The following is a 17,245-nucleotide window of genomic DNA, read 5'->3' on the forward strand; positions in this document are numbered from 1 at the left end:
GGGCACCCAGGCCCGGCCTGTCGCCTCAGCTCAGCTCCAAGGAGGCCTCTCCCTGCATCCATCTTCTGCTCTGAAGGGAGATCTTGGCCCGTACCCGGCGCTGGTGCGGAGGGTGCCGAGAGGGGTACGGGGGGTGCTGGGGGGGGGGGTAGGAACAGCTTTTCTGCACCAGAGGGAGGTGTTGGCCTGCCTGGGATCTGGCCATGGATGTGGACCTTCTGCACCAGTTGCCCCATTGACTTTGCCAGTTGTTGGGCATTATGCCACTCGAGTTGTCTTAATAAAAGGCCTCTGAAGCTTTCACGTGAAAAAACACATCACAGACCCTCGAGCAACAGTGGCTGCACGATGTTTTCGGCACAACTGTTTTATGCCACAATGCAACTTGATGTTTGGAGTTAGGGGATATGTGTGCTGCCATGTTGCTTCTGCAGTCTTATTCATTCTACAATCTTTTTGCATCCCTATTCTTGGAGTGAGATCCATGAGTATGTTTCCGTGTCCCATCCGTGCACTCTGTGTCACTCACTTGCTTTTCATTATGTTGCTTTTTTCCCGGAGATGTTTATCTTCAAATAGTGATACTGTGTCGTAGAATGCAGAATGAGAATTTCTAATAAATTGCACTAGAATGAGAAATTCTAATGAAGCTGGAAATTCTGAATCATCTGCCACTTTCCAAATAGTGACCCTGAATACGGGCAAAGTGTATTTTCTTTTCCACCTTTTGAAATAATATTTTTGTTTTCTTCTTGTCATATTCTACTCATGGCAGTAAATGTCATGTCCCAAGCTCTTGCTGAGTGTAAAGCTAGATAGAGTTAATAAATACAAATGTTCCTGAAGTTAAGGTCATAATACTGCTAGGTCTATGTTAGATGCTAAATTCAGCACTAGCCGATATGATGAGGAGGACCCTTCCTTGTGGTCCTAGTCTTCCATAAGTGTTCTAGACGTGATTTCTTCAGCCTTCCGCTGAAACATAAGTTACTGTCTATTAATGGACATCTAGTTGCAGGCATAATTTCAGAGGGACAAACTATAGTCAAGTTAGGCGTTCATTTGAATTCTCTTAGTGTTTATGATTCTGCATTCCAGAATCAAAATCAGAAAGTTGTCTTACTAAAAAACAAAAAAGTAACTTTGTCAGGGGCTGCTTGTTATATAATGCATCAAAAGAAATGCGAAATAATAAAAAAACCCCTTAATGTGTACATTAAGATGAAGCAGCATCTAACATAAGGTGCTTAAGTAAGTTTGATCATACATAATTTTATAAATAATTTTGGGTTTCATGCTACTTCTGTTTTGTGACAAAGTGTTGAGCAGCCTGAAATATGGTATTCTTTTGAATCTTGTTTAATTAAATTTTGGGTGTATCTAGTGCCTAAAACTGCGTTTCTGTCATCAGCTATTCTTTTTTTTCCTTCCACTATTAATTAGTTTAAACTTACAAATGCACACTTTTAGCTCCGAGAAGCTTTAATAACTTTAAAAGTTTATATGTTGTTGCTAATCTCAACATTTTTTTATGTTTTCTTAAAAATAATCTTGAATTTCTGTATAAAAATAATGCATTAACTGTTTTCAAAGGAGCAAACATGATTCAATACTATTAACTTCTTTTTTGGAATAATGAATAGATTTCAAGTTATCGTTGTCCTCCTGCATAACTTAACTACATTTGTTTCAGATCAGTAATGTGCACTCTAAGGAGGCATTGGATATAGTTAGTGATAGAAATATGAGTTAGTATTTAATAATTATGCAATATATATTTTTTTCAAGTTTATGCTATACCGTTTCCAGCTTTGTTCTGTGTCAGTTTCAGTTCAGCCTGAGAACTTTTCCACTAGCTTCAGCTCAGATAGGAGCTTCTCTTCAGTAAGTTACTCCAAGCAATATAGTGTGTTTCCAAGCAATATAGTGTGTTTCCCTTTCTAGGTAACTGCCAATGGTCGTTTATATTATTGCTTACAGGAAAGAAAAAGATCATTCTGTTTTAATGAGCAATGGGAGTCTTGTAGTGGGATATTTATGACATACTTAAAGATTTTTTAAAATTAAATTCCTAATTATTGTATTCATTTTTATACTTCAGGGATGCAATCTGAAAAAATGTAAAAATGAAGTAACTTTTTGTTAAGCTTTCTTTTTTTAATTTGTTGAAAGGAATGTAGCAAAAGGAGATTGGATTTCTAATGTTTGTTAGGTTGATGGGCAATATTGAGATATTCAAACCTAGATAAATGAGCTGGGGAGGTAAGTCCTAACTTCTCTCTAAGCAAATTGTGAAAACATCAGTGGAGTATTAACCCCTGTGTATTTCTTCTCTGAGGTTCATTGGCCTTTCACTTATCTACAAGAGCTGTATTCACACAGCATGAATTTCCAGTAAATCAAAGAAAGATCAAGGCGCCTCTGAAAAATACTTAAGCCAGGGGTTGACTTAGGGGGTGCCATATTCAGCCAACAGGAAGCGTTAGGCCTAAGGACCTTTCTTTATTAGTGCTCTCTGTTTACCAGAAATGTACCTTCAGATGCGAAAAGCCTGCTCTTTCAGCAAAACTGAAGTAACTTAACTTGCTTTGTTTCTGTACATGTGACTATCTGTCCAATTGGCTTTCTTGTTCTTATTTGAACTTGTTAAGTTCAATTGTCCTCACTTCTTGCATCTTTTCTTCTTGTCCAGAGGCTCTCTCCTTTATAGAATCTTAGACAAACCATGGAAGGTGTGGAATTAACTTTAGATATCAGTTCCAGGCCGTTAACTAATAACATCAGCAAAAAGCACGCAACATATGACTTTTTTTAAAGAAAAAATCTCGGCATTATGCTACAGGTATTACATTCTTCCTTATTCTTCCCCAGAACTCTTTGAAACAGATCATGTGTCTTCTAGGAAATAGCACAACCATTCTATTAAGCAGTGAAGTGTGAAGAAGGAGCTCCTGTTTCCCTGTTTGCCACTTTTTGAGGTTTACAACCTTTAAATATTCTGGACTATGGCTTATAGTTTTCTTGCAGAATCTACTGAGCTACTTTCTGGTGATCGCACTTTCTTTATTAGGAGGAATGTTTTTATTTTCCAAATTTTTTCTCCTCCATTCTCTTCATTATTCAGTTTTATTTTTTAGGAGTGCTAAATTCTGTAGCATTACACAAATACAGTGAGTCAGCACACTTTTGAAAGTGGACTGTAAGATCAAGTATTAATTACACCACTTTTGCTTCACCTTTCTTCTTTTGCTTTATAGGAAACTGAAAAAATAGCTGTCCCAGTCTCTCCAGGTGAGTGGGGCAATGATTTTTTCCTTTAAAATACAAATTTTGATTTTATTTAGTTATGTTACTTCTTATTAAGTAGTGTATTCTGTATAGTAACTTCTGATTTTTACTGAAAGCAAAACTTGCGAGTCTGCCTCTATCGAAAATTGTGGAAATAAAGATAGGCTTAAATGTAGGAGGTGATTAAAATTTATTCCGTGCAATGCTGCATGCAAGTATTGAAAGTATAAAAGGTGCCCTGTTCATTTTGATTTGCATTGATTTGTTTGGTTGCATGAGAAAGCCATCTCTTTTAATTTTGAAGTGTTTAAATTTGGAAAACAAAAATAGCTACTTTTTTTTTTTCCCCCTTATCTAAAGAAGCATGTCTGTTAAAATTCTTGTATGGAGCCAAGCAAAACACTAAATTCAGCTCTTCAGGTAACCATTAAGAGAATGCTATTCTTTACTGTGGCAAATATATTCAGTCTGCTTTACTTTGAAAAAGTATGCACCTCAAGTGGAACTCTTAAAGTTGATAAAGACTTGGAAAAATTTTGACCTTGCCCTTTTATGCTTCAGTTTACTATTATAAAATGAAGAAGCTTTAAAATAAAATCTTAAAAATCTTATACTACCTAAAGCAATTACACACTATGATGAGATCTACAGAAAGGCTTATTAAGAGTTAATAATTCGATATACAGTGAGGGTTTGTATCTTGCAGTAAAAAGGGGCACAATCCCAGATCAAATGTAAAGAATAAAAGGAAATGTTGAATAGACATGATCGGTCTTGAGGAAATGCAAACATCCGCAGGAAAATACATTACTGATGCTGTAACTTAAGCACGTTGTAATGTATAGACCCAGGGGAGACTTGATGCTGATGGAATACTGTAATTCTGATTTGTCTCAATTGCCTGATACAGTTTTTGTCCAACTTTCATTTTTTTCAAACCAGAATGTACAGATGTTTCTTGAGTTGGAGCCACATGCGAGTGGTCAGTCTAGCTGCAGAACTTGGGTTTGCATCACATGTAAGCGGTAGTAGATAAATCAGCTACAGTAGCTGGCAGGCTGTCAGATTGCCCTCTATGGACTGTTCAGTTTAGGCGGGTGACACACTTGTGAGAATCTCTTCTTGCTCGCTCGCCAGTGGAGGAATGCTGACATTTAAAAGTTTTAAGGTTTTTCTGGGTTGTGGGTTTGTTTTTTTTTTTTGTATGTTTATAGTTGTCTGTATTTTCTGTGTTCAGGCTGTTTTCTTCCATGGTGTTTGTGTCAGCCCTGACGTTACAGGAGGGCCGTCTCTATATTGCTACAGTATTTAGAATAAGTAATCACAGGGTAAGACTGCACAGCCCATGAGCAGGTTAGTGCATAGAGGTCTTTTGGCATACAGCGTGCTTTATACAGATAAAGCGTTCAGAGGCTTTAGCTACAAGTCTGATGAATCTTTACTAGGTATGTGTGAAGAATGATTTTTCTCAGCAAATTTGGAGAGGTTTTTGCAAGGATTATTAACGTATACATTTTAAACAGCTATTTAAATGTTTAGCAGAAAAAAAATTTGAAACGAGGTGTCAGTTGTGTTTTCCATGCTCCTGTATGTAGGGAATTAAGAAAAAACAGAAGGACCTTTACCTGTAAAATAACCCAAGACATTGCTTAAGTCAGTGTATGATTCTGTTCTTTTACAAATTGTGTACAGGAAGGTATTTTAGAAGCAAGCCTCTTGAGTATGTAGTAATAGTTTCCAGAAAATGTACCTAAGATGTTTAATTAAAGTCTTATAAAAATACACAAATAATTGTTGAAGCTATTTTTGTAGCACATTTAGGTAAACATTAGTGTGATGTTTTATGGAAACATCTTTATTTTTTAAATAAGCACACTGTCCTAAATAATAGTAAATTGCTTGCAAACCTGTTTTTATTTCTCTGTATAATATATATTTTAAACATGTATATATACTTATTTATATGTTTTACTGTACTGTTTGCATTCCAAAAGTGATAAAAGAGGCTTATGACATTTTAAATAGGGGTGATGTGAAAGTATTTTCCCTTTGCGTTGAAAGTATGGAGCAAACACCAAAAAAGTGAGATTACTTTCTGATTTAAGTACCAAAGTTGATTATACTGCCGAGAATATTTCATGGTTTTCCCATGTTCAGCTCTGATCCTGTTTCTCAGTGTAACTCAAAAGAATTCTATGTATGGGTGTCTTTATGCTACTGAAAGGAATTTAGGGTTGGAAGGCTTACAGAAGAAAGTTGCAGTTCAGTGGACTGTAGTAAGAATCATTTCACTGAACTGTTCAGTTTATCTGAAGAGATAAGTTAAGGCTGGAGTTTCACATTCAGGTTGGATTTCTTCAGGAACCATCTTTTTTCTATGGGACAAAGTGTTTGCTGTTGCCTGGGTAACAATCCAAGGTAGCTATAATTCATCTCTATTGATTGGGTTAGCAATTTACATACTTTATTGCTCATTTGGTTGGGTGAGTAACATTTTTGTCAAGATGGCGTTTAAGTTGCTATTTTGGTAAGTATTTTCTAAGTTATTCTTTCTTACTGTAATATTCTCTTAGAGCAGTCAGTCTCCAATAGCCTTTTGAAATCAGAGTGGCAATCACAAACTTCTTTTCTGAAAATTTGCCTTCTGTGTGTTAGTCTTGTTATTCCTGTCAGGCAACAAACAATCCAGAAAGAAAAGAGGAGGCAAAGGATGGGGTTGGTTTGTTTGTTTGTTTTCCCTAGCAGCAACAGTTTTAGTTGTTGGGCTGTAAAGTTAACTGCACTAAGTCTTCTAAAGCTGTTAGAACATTACCCAAGTTTGGATTGTCTTTTGCTATTGTTCCCCTCTGTTTCTAGCTATGATGTCTTTATGGTATACTTCAAATTTCAGAGTTATCTTGGATTGCTCAGAATTTCATCCACTCAAATTTTGAGAATCTCCAAGGATGGAGATTCTACAGCCCCACTGGGCAACCTGTTCCAGTGTTCAGCTGCCCTCTCTGTGTGATGTTTTTTTTGGGTTTTTTGTTAATTTTTCCCCTCCCCTCCCCTTCTACTTGCTCTTAACCTTCTTGGTGTGTCTTGTGAATGTTGCATCTCATCCTTTTATTGTACACTACCCAGAGTCTGGATCTGTCTTCTCTATAACAATACATTAGGTAGTGTAAGATGGCAAGTAGATCCTTCCTTAGCCTTCCTTCTCCATGCTGCACAAACTTTGCTTCCTGATATTCTTCTTGTATGTAATAGCCCGGCCTCCTAACTATTTTGGTGGGGCCTATGCTGGTTTCTTTCCAGTTTGTCATCTGTCTTGAGGGGCTCAAAACTGGACACAGCACTCCAGCTGTAGCCTCATGAGTGCCAGATAAAGGAGAATAATCACTTCCCTTCATCTGGTTGCTATGCTCTTGCTAATTCAGCCCAGTAGGCTGTTAGCTTTCAATGCTGCAAGCAGCGTGATGCTGAATCGTGTTCAGTTTGTTGTCCACAGGAGTTAGAGATTCTGTCCCAAAGCTGCTTGACAGCCACTTGGCCCTCAGTCTGCGCTGTTGCATGGATTTATTTTGTTCTAGGTGCAAACTGCATTTGTCTTTGTAATAGGTAAATACAATCCTTACTGATTTGGCTACGCTAACAAACGTGAGCCCTTTGTTTTCCCATCCTGTCAGATCCAGTTTCTGTTTAGATTTATAATGTCCAGGGTCTTGCTAGAATGCATGAGTGAACTTCTTTTCTCTTTTAAGTGCAAAAATTTCAATGCTTCAAGATACTTTTTTTTTCCTCAGATGTTAGCTGGAATCTCTTTACAAGGCATTACCTCACAAAATTCCTTGTGGCTTGCAGTCAAATAATATTACAAAGATCAGGAAATGAATTTATCTCCAACTTTTTTCCAGTAAATTTGCCAGGAGGATGACACTTTTTTTCTTTTTCACAAGGATTGATTTTTAGTTTATAAATCAGGCATTCAAAATTGACAGGCTTCACAAACCAAAACATGGAACCAGATAACAACTTCATATGCAAATACATGTTTTGGTAATATTCCTTTAAAAGAGAAAATGAGCAGACTAGAAAAGTTGATCTTTACAGCTTATGACCTAAGAAAAATACTAACAGTGTGGATGGAGTAGATTTTATGGCTGATACTATGCACTTGTCAAAGACTGACAACACGCTATAGTAACAGAGTGGAAAAAATGCCCTACATGCACTTTTGTTAATCAAAATCTTCGTCCTTCGGATTAAAAAAAAACCAGAATTGTTTCTTACACCTTCAGACATTTCTGATATGGATATAACTCTTTTGTTCATGATATATATCCATATGTGCGTATTGTAGCCATATATAACTATATGGTGCCCCATGATCAAGATTTAGCAAAGCAAATTCCTTTTGAGATCTAAAGGAGACTGACTCTCTCAGTTTTGAACCTGCATTTAAAAAAATCTGACTGTTGCATAGCTGAATAAGGATAATAAGCTCGTGGGATAGCTTTTAAGTGTCAGTTGAAGTTGCAGATAATGTAGGGATGTAATCCTAAAGCTTCATTGATAAAGGCCTTATTTTTTACCCTGAAGCCTTAGTCATGAGTATTCAAACTTGCCCATAACCTTGTTAATACTCTTTATTGGTGACAGTACCAAGTTCATAATTTGAACAGTTCAAGAAATATTTCATCCCTTCAGAAACTTGAGGCAGGTTATGAACTCTGCAAAGAACAGCAGAACAATCTCCATCCCTGATTTGCTTTGGCATCCTTTCTTTGGGACATAAATGTTTCCCTGAGTTGTCAGTGCCAAAGACTAAACCTGGCAGCCATTCATCTCTCCTTGGCTTGTGATCTCAGCTCAGTATCCTCATTCTGTTGAATGTATATATTTAGAAGTGACACTCTGGAATCTCCTCCACCCCATGTTTTGCTTCTTTGCTATTTAGTGCCCATGACCAAAGACACTGGGATCTCCTTCTTCTTGAAGTAATATCCAAAAAGTCTATACAGTAGTTTTTTACTGTACAGGTGTAGGCAAACGGATCAGGTAACGTGTTCCCTACAGATCTCCGAGGTATTAAGTCTTAAATGATTTGCATACACTTACTTGATGTGTCTTGTGTCTAGTGCTAAATGGTGTACCAGAAGTATAGATTCTTAGGATGGTTAGACAGTTTCAGAAGCCTTGCAACTTTTCATGACCAGCCTGTTGGGGGAGAGATGGATTTATTCTGCTTATGATCTTTAATCATAAAGACATCTTTATTCATCTTTATTTGCTTCATCAAGCTAAGCAGTGTTTAGAACTAACATTGTTAGCTCTCTATACAAATACTCATATTTAAAGATGAATGTATTTCCTCCAGGGTAAAACCACAGATGGGTTGAGAGTGCTTGTCATCTCCTGGCTAATTAGCTAATTTGGTACATTCATTCCTCCCCCTCCCCCTGCCTGCCCTGTTACTTGACCTTAAAATGAGGTAACTTTAGTGTTGAGATTAGTTACTCATCACTATTGGGTTTAGTGGTGTGTTAACGAAATCTTGATTTTATATGTTCATTGTACCAGAACTTTATTATTTTTTGTCATTGGTGTCACAGCATCCACGTACTAGTTTTATGCATTGGCCAGCACAGGTTGGCTCAATCCTGTCTGTGTTCCTCTTTCTCTTCCTGAAGCAGAGTGATGCTACCTTGTGATGTTTGTTCTGTGCTTGCAGGATGAAAGAGTAGAAGCATCTCTTTCTGTCTGAGAGAAGGCTTAATTAGTTAGAGGATGCATGGAAGTAAACCATTTCTTTGAAAAACTGTTGTGTTTCATGGGTGAATAGTGGGCATTATATAATTTATCTTTTCAAAATCATGTGTTATTACATGTTTAGAATGCGTAGTAATTAATATATTCTTTCGATTACAGTTCATTGCCATGAAAAGGAGGATATGATAGTTTGTCCTATGAAACAGGTTTATATGTGAAATCTGGCAGGTACGTGTGTTAGTATGTGTGGTGAGTATGCAAAACAGCACAAAATATAATTAATAGCTATTACTTCTTTCTTAAACATTTTTTAGCCTGTTGGTAATTCAGTTGTATAGCTGAAACATTACTAAAGTACATGTTTTTGTAGTTAAATTTGTAACAGTTTACTTAAAGGGCTATCTGATAACTTATCTTTAAAGATGAGCTGTAAAGATTATGAAAAGACTAAGGAATCGACCACTTTTTTTCATCTGTTGGCACTGTATCCTTGACTACTCGGTATTGTCTGCTGCTTTGTTCTTTTTTTAATTGTGGGAATCGGATCATTATTACAATGTATTTTTATTTCAATAACAAGTTGTCTTACTATTTTTTCAGATACTTTGTGCAATTAGTCTTGTTACGTACGAATACTTGCCTTTCTGATGGAGATGTATGTTCAAAACCTACTATTTCTCTATTGGGTTTTGTGTATCTTCCTGACAGAGCTTGGAATCCAGGCTCTACTTGAATCTCGGGTATATTTAGATTCTCACTGTAGCCAGAATGCAGAAATTCTTGCCCATGGAATATTAAAATATCCCATGGATGTTGATGTATTGATAATTTGTTGCAATATTTGTAAATTCGTTCCATTCTCATTTTAATCCAGGTAGCACAACGACCTGTGGAATATGAGTGATGACAAACCCTTTTTATGCACTGCCCCTGGATGTGGCCAGGTAATGGTCTGACTTGAAGTTATTAACGTTGATCAAATAAAAGTAAAACAGTGAAACATATTTCTAGGGATCGAAGAAAAGGGGACTTCATAATTGGTAGAAAGTATCTATGTTTTGCTGAAAAGCAGGTGACAGCAAGAATTTCTAGCATTTTGTGTGTTTATTCAGAAAATGCTATCCATAGAAGAAAAAACCTAATTAAATTACCCTTTCTGAGCTGAAAACAATTTCATTTGTTAGCCCTGCTTTATTTGCTTTCATTAAAAAAAATCCTAATTTGTATTAGGTAACCTGTATTTTTCAGAATATTTCAATGTTAGTGGGGAGCTCATTGTGAATTGCTTGTAACTAATCTTAACAACTGTGGTGACTGCAAATATTTAATGGCATAATTTTTATTTATGTATATTTTTGCACATAGGAAGATACTAACAGTATGCATACCACAAAATGTATTTCAATTCCTATTGTAGTTTTAATGTATTCTGTTAAATAGCATTAAATAGCATAGTAGATATAGAGCTGAATGTGAGCAGGAAAGTGAAAATATTATTAAGTGTTTTAGCAGGTGGTTGCTTAAAAGGAAGCTGTCTTAACACTTCAATTTAGTAACCTGAAAATAAATGAATTTGCATTATCTGCTGCATGAGATGAATATCCCTGCATCCTTTATATAGAATTAATTTCTTAAACAAGCTGCATTTTTTCATGATATTATCTCTGCTGCCTTTATATAGAATTGATTTCTTAAACAAGCTGTATTTTTTCACTTGGATTTATTTGGATTTTTAGTTCAAAATATTTTTTCCATTTTTATTCTGAAAACTTAGTTTTTATGATGAATGACAGCATTAATGTTATATTAATGGAGCCTTCTGAATTTAAAGCCGGAAAGGACTAAGATTTCTTATTATGTCTAATATGTTCAGAGACATCAAAAGTAACAGAAGAGCACTGCTTCTCCTAAGCAACATGTTTGTCCCCATCCTATTTGAATCTCGTTTTGATGTATGCTCTGTCAGAAGTGTTTGGGCAACTAAATCTCATAGAAGATGCATCATGGGGCTACAGCAATCCTTGATTCCGGTGAAGGAGAAGAAAGAAGTTCATGTACCTGAAAATGGGCAAGACTTCTCCAGATGCCAGCTCATACTGTAGAATAGAGAGAGGAAGTCAGGATCTGGAGATCCTGTTCCCTCTGAAGGAGCCTGTCCGTCACATAGTGGGGACAGAAAGATGTACATAAGTCTTTTAGTGTGATAGAACACCAAAGTTTCTGGCTTATGCTGTATCTAGAGATAAGGCACAGGAGCTATGGAGAGCTGGGCATTTGGAACCCTTGGCAACAGAATTCTCACAAAAAAAGTGCCTGATCTGTATCGCCCTGTCTTTCAGTGATCCTGCATTTTTAATTTCCCTCTCAGCTCCACACATACATGTCCTTTCTCACAGAAATATTCTGGACGACTGTACTCTCAGGTCAACTAAGCTTTCTGTAATGTTTTCTGAGAGATGACACTCGGTGTATATCTGTTACAAGATACGTGTGGAGTGACTTAAATTATTGAGGAATAATCAGAAACATAATTTGGGACTCAAATGTTCACAAAGAAAAGTAAGAATTTGAATATTTTGTAAAATGCGTTCTTTTTAGAAACCTGCATCTTGGGAAACATTTTCTTAGATTATCTCAATTGAAACACTAACTTTACCCACAATTACAGATGCATAGCAAATTTCAGGTCAGTAAAAGTAAGAATATCTATTTTACAGCACGTAGTTTGTCTGCTTACTGCTTTTTTTATAGAATGTACCCCAAATCTAAGGGGAAGTATGCACAAAACTGACATACTTCTGAAAACTTGAGATATTTTAAAAATGCTGATAAGTTTAGTTCTTTCACAGCTTTTCAGTTGTCTGACATTGTTCCAGTGTTTCCCATTCTATCTGCCTCTTATCTTACATAGTAAATGGTCAAGGGCAGGAGCTATACTTTATTTTATTTTTACACTGTTAAATATAGTGAAGTCTGTGTTTGTGATTACAGATCAATTCTCATTATTGTGATAATACACAAATAGTGGTAATCAATTACTAAATATTGTCAAGATCCATTAGTATAGCAAATGGCTGTTTGCTAACGGTTGATGAAGTCTGCAGCACTCTGAAATTTTATCTTGGACTTTTGATGAATGCAGGTACTTATACTACCATTTCTATTACTATTTAGTTACTATGAACATCATTTGAGTTTTATAATATTTCTGCTTGGTACTGTTGACCAAGGAGCAAGATATATCTGCCTAAAAGGGTTGTCTGTTAACGTAGTAACGATAGTTTTACGTGTTGTAAAAATTACTTTCTGTAGAATTGCATTTATTTTGTTCACACTCAAAATTTCAACTATTTCTTAAAACTTTCTGCTGCAGCGTTTTACCAATGAGGATCATTTGGCTGTCCATAAACATAAACATGAGATGACACTGAAATTTGGTCCGGCTCGTAATGATAGTGTCATTGTGGCTGGTTAGTATATACTTTTATAACTAGTTTATTCATTTTTCTGCTGGAATGGGCATACATTTTATGTATTTTCTGTACATAATGCATAGACTTATGTTAAGAGGATATGAAACATTTTCTTCACTATAGTTGTCTGCAATGTGTGCTTAGGCAATATTTTCATACCTAATTAGCTTTTGTCAGAATTTTAAGGCAATATTATTCTCCATAAGTAACTTTTATTTGGATCTGATATATAATCTAAATATTTTTCAATTATCAATACTTTAATAATTGATTAAATTATGTAATAAGCATTCAGTAGGAACACACACTAATAAAGGCTATGCCTAACAGGATCTGTAACTAAATTAAACTGTATTTAAATTTTAATTATTCATTGATATTACTTGTCTCTTAAATTTTAAAATGTGTAGTGTTTTTTACATACTATAGTGACATTAGAAGAATGAGTCAGTAATTATTATTCTTTAAATGGGATAGTAGAAGAAAGATTTTAAAATTTTGTTTTAATTTTAGCTTAAATTCAAAATACTTTTACTGTATTTCCACCTCTGAATTCATGGCATACCCTTGGTCAGTTGTAACTAACTTTTTGTTTGTCCAGGATCGGAAGTAATCACCAATGGATGATTGATTGCATTATAAATTTTAAAGTTCTTGAATGAAGATAGCACATGCTAGTTATTCTAAAGTTATAGTCAGACTGGTTTTTTCAGTGGTGGAACAGCCTAAATGAACTTCACAAAGACTTTCAGACATGTTCAGATTTTTTTTTTTCCTTGTGAGTGGCTAATTTGTTAGGACAAGCAGACAAAAAAAATTGTTACTCCTAAACCAGCAGTTGTACATTTTAAAATTCTAAACGTGATCCTCAGCAATTATACCGTAAGAAAGGAGACCTGTCTAATAATCAGGTGTTTGAGAATGAAACCGTGGCAGTGCCTGTCTCTTCGCAGCCACATTCCAGTGTGTGAACTGTTAGTCATAAATGCCAGCTTACGTTAGTAGGGTGCACATAATACCACTTAACGATATTTTAAATGCAGGTAACTTTGTGGCAAATGTGGTTAATTTTGACCTGTAATAATAGTGAAATAAGGGGAATTTACGTAGTAACAAAAACTTTGTAGGAAGACTTTTTTGAAACTGCTTCATGCAGTAGTCAGCCACATACCAGAAGTCTTACAATTCCAGCTTGACTATACAGGCATCGTAGGAGTCAATACGATCTTGTGTACAATATCACAGTTTACTTCCTTTTAGAAGTTTCCATGCACTTGAAAGTAATCACTGCTGGTTTCAGTAGTGAAGAAGAAGAGAGAAACAAACCGTCTGTGAGCTGTGCACTTTTCTCTCTCTCGCTTTTTTTTTTTTTTTTTTTTTTTTAAATTAAAGCCTTCATGTAGGCCTTATCTTTATTTGAAAATAGCGCCTGCTTGCTCACTGAAGTGATCTGCTATGCTAGACTAGGCACTTGAGAATAGCTTGCTCTGGTTTCTGGATACAGACAGAAGAAATTATTTGATGCCCTCCCAAAGCTGTAAGGGGCTTACTGGTTTGCAAACTTCAGTTGCTTGTCTCCAGCAGGTGGAGTATGCCTTCTGGTTGGCCTCCCTGCAAGGCAGAAAGGAGCCTGCTTGCAAGGCGTTAGAGAGTTCTTAACCACGTCTTCTCTTTCTGTTTGCTTTTATTCTGAAAAATATTTACGATAAGTAGGTTCATAAATGGTATTTTAAAATAAAATTAAAAATAAAATTGTTCATTTCAGATCAGACACCAACACCAACTCGATTCTTGAAGAACTGTGAAGAAGTGGGCTTATTCAATGAACTAGCAAGTCCTTTTGAAAATGAATTTAAAAAGGCTTCTGAAGATGACATTAAGAAAGTATGTTCAAAAACTTTCTCTTCTCAGAGCTTCTACTTTTTTCATATCAGAAATTCCATTAAAAAAGCAAACTTTGGATTTATATATTGCCTTCTAAACTATACCAATAATAATTTGCCAGCTGCTTATATATGTTGTATGGCGAGAATACAAATCTAAGATTACTCTTCTGAAGATTAGTTTACCTGATTAATTTTACGTAGTTAGCATGGACAATGGGACACATTGACTTTGTCTTAATTCTTTAAGTATCTAGTCTATATATGTTGAAGTTAATCATTAGCTTGATTGAAATTTCATTAGGCCCTGAATAAGCACAAAATAAGTCTGAAAAGTAGAGTTTTTGCAGAAAGAAAAACATTTGCAAGAAACACATGTGAAAAGAATAGTATGTGAACACCGATTATTTTGATTAGTTTTAAAATACCGATGTTATTCTAAGAATCAATAGTAATGATAATGAGAGTTAAATACTGACTAAATTTAAAGAAGTGTCAGTAATTTGGTTATAATTACATTCACTATATGTTGAAATCACTTTGCCTAGAAATTATTGATCACAACCTAAACACCTACTTTTTTAATGTACAGATTGAAATATAAGAAAAATTTGGACTGTATCTGTTTAGCAACTTCATGTTTTTATGAGGAACTTCCCATACATTTAAATGTGGTTTCTTCTATCTATTTTAGTACTTCCCAGTCATAACTGGTTAGGGGCCCAAACATTTAAACACTTCTGCAAATGAAAAATTTTGTTCAATGTCCCCTTTGAATAATTTTGCCTTTTGTTGATTACCTGGTTGACTTCCATAGGCAGTGATAAAAATACCTTTTTATACTCATATACACAGATTTTGCGGAATTGGTGTCTGCATTTTCTTTGTTTCAGTAAAGATTTTAATAAATACTTGTGAATAGGATGATTATACATTCCTGACAAAGCCCACCCTTGCTTTGTTACCGCAACTATACCAAATCATGATTTTTAATTTTTTTTTTTTTAATTGGTGTATGCTAACTGTTCTTAAAACACTGCATATGGCAATACTGATTCTGGATTTACTAATACCATATTTTCTTGTAATTCACCACTACCTTGGAGGAGGTTATAGGTATTGCAAAATATTTTAAACGTCTTAACAATTTCTTTAATTGATAATGATTTTCCAAGCTGTCCTCTGTGTAATGAGAAGAAACATGGTCCTGCCATATCTCTGGTTGATTAATATATATAAACAATCATGGCAAGGGGTAGAAAAATTTACCATAATAGCACACTTTCTAGGGGTTGATAATTTAGTTTTTTTCTGTAGTATTTAATGTTCAGATGTGGTATGAAGAGAGATTCCACTTTTAACAGTCTTCCCGAACCATTAGTAATATATTCCATAGGAAAACTAGGAATTGAGTTGAAAAAAAGCATCTGGAAGAACATAATTAGAAGCTGAGCTATGGGGAAGTTTCTTCCAAAAGTATTTAGATAGCAGACTAGACAGGAGTATAGGCTTTCAAATCTATAGTATTGCTTTAAGTATTTTTGTAACTCAATTTCTTTGTGGCATTTCAGATGTTCTGGTGGTTATATCTGTGTAGCAATATAAAACTTGCTTTTTCAATAATTATTTGCTGCAATAAGTTTGGAATTAATTGTTCACAATAGCTTTATTAATTTGGAAATGTAGTTAGGATTTTGTGCTTTGTGGCATGTGATACAGTAATTTATAGAAGGATAATACCTTCCTTTAACTGTAATTTTTAAGTGTAGCATAGTCCTTCCTCAGCTATAATTTTTCTGTGACTCTTGGCAAATGAAAACTTTAAGAGTGTTTTTAATTCTCAAGAAGAAAATCCTGAGTGTGATATGGGTGTTGAAAGACAAAGTGTTACTGAAGATAGGTATTCATGCAGATGCTGGAAAAATAGCCTTTAGTGGTAATGCATCTGCATCAAGATCTTCCAAACATCAGCACCTCCCTGTTGTTATACGGCTGATATTTCTCTTCACTTGTTTAAATTTTCTTGCATATTTTAATTTTTTAGAGATTGAATAATTTTGTTTTACACTGTTGCTCTTAGATGCCTCTAGATCTGTCTCCTCTTGCAACACCAATTATAAGAAATAAAATTGAAGAACCTTCTGTTGTAGAGACAACTCATCAGGATAGTCCTTTACCTCATCCAGAATCTACTACCAATGATGAAAAGGTCAGAACCCTTTTTTTTTTCTTTTTTTCTTTTTGGAATTCCTTTTTCGAATCTTCTGATGATCTGTAAGTTTGTTGTACATGATGATAGCCACACTACTTAGCTGGTTGAAAGGAAAAGAATTTTCGTTTGCCATATTCCTGTGGATACATACTTAGTTTGTTCGATTCTTTAGTTAGCTTTGCTCACCAGAATTATTTCTTTGCCTCACACTGGCCATCCAATAAAGCCAGAAAGGAAATCAAATTTAATATTCATGCTGTGTTAGAAAAGGCTAAAGGGGCTCTTTATTCAGTTTTATGCATCATCATTCGTGAAGAAGCAAAGAAAGTTCAGTTTCTTTGTTTTTTGGTTTGTTTTTTTTTTTTTAAGTAATGTCAACAGTTTGAGACTCTTCATGTGACGATTTTTATGTTTATCCTATGTTTTACCATAAATTGTTTTGTCGAACAGCAGGGGATGTTCTACAAAAATGTACAGGGCTGAATGGGCTGTCTTTCAAAGCTAGGCATTGGATAATTTTGTTTCAAATTTTATACTGTTTAGGCTATAGCAGTATGTTTAAAGGTAATCTCAGGCATTTGCCTGTTTAGCGTTTACTTGAATACTCATAGAAGACTGAGGTATTGTCTGTCACTAGA

General features: G+C 35.2%; 1 protein-coding gene across 2 annotated transcripts in view; it reads left to right on the top strand.

The window, feature by feature from the left end:
* Nucleotides 1-9,196: 9,196 nt before the first annotated feature.
* ATF2 (activating transcription factor 2) overlaps nt 9,197-17,245 on the top strand; it is a 41,535-nt gene continuing 33,486 nt past the window's right edge. Inside the window, exons 1-5 of one of the 2 annotated variants that reach the window (XM_009579865.1) lie at nt 9,197-9,267; nt 9,914-9,983; nt 12,413-12,509; nt 14,278-14,396; nt 16,476-16,604. In XM_009579865.1, the coding sequence (XP_009578160.1) occupies nt 9,936-9,983; nt 12,413-12,509; nt 14,278-14,396; nt 16,476-16,604 (393 nt within the window). In that variant the 5' untranslated portion in view covers nt 9,197-9,267; nt 9,914-9,935. Of the gene's footprint in view, nt 9,268-9,913; nt 9,984-12,412; nt 12,510-14,277; nt 14,397-16,475; nt 16,605-17,245 lie in introns of those variants that run through there. The other variant, XM_009579866.1, reaches the window with a different exon arrangement.

Source organism: Fulmarus glacialis, unplaced genomic scaffold (genome assembly GCF_000690835.1).
Source record: "Fulmarus glacialis isolate BGI_N327 unplaced genomic scaffold, ASM69083v1 scaffold28226, whole genome shotgun sequence".
Taxonomy (NCBI): Eukaryota; Metazoa; Chordata; class Aves; order Procellariiformes; family Procellariidae; genus Fulmarus; species Fulmarus glacialis.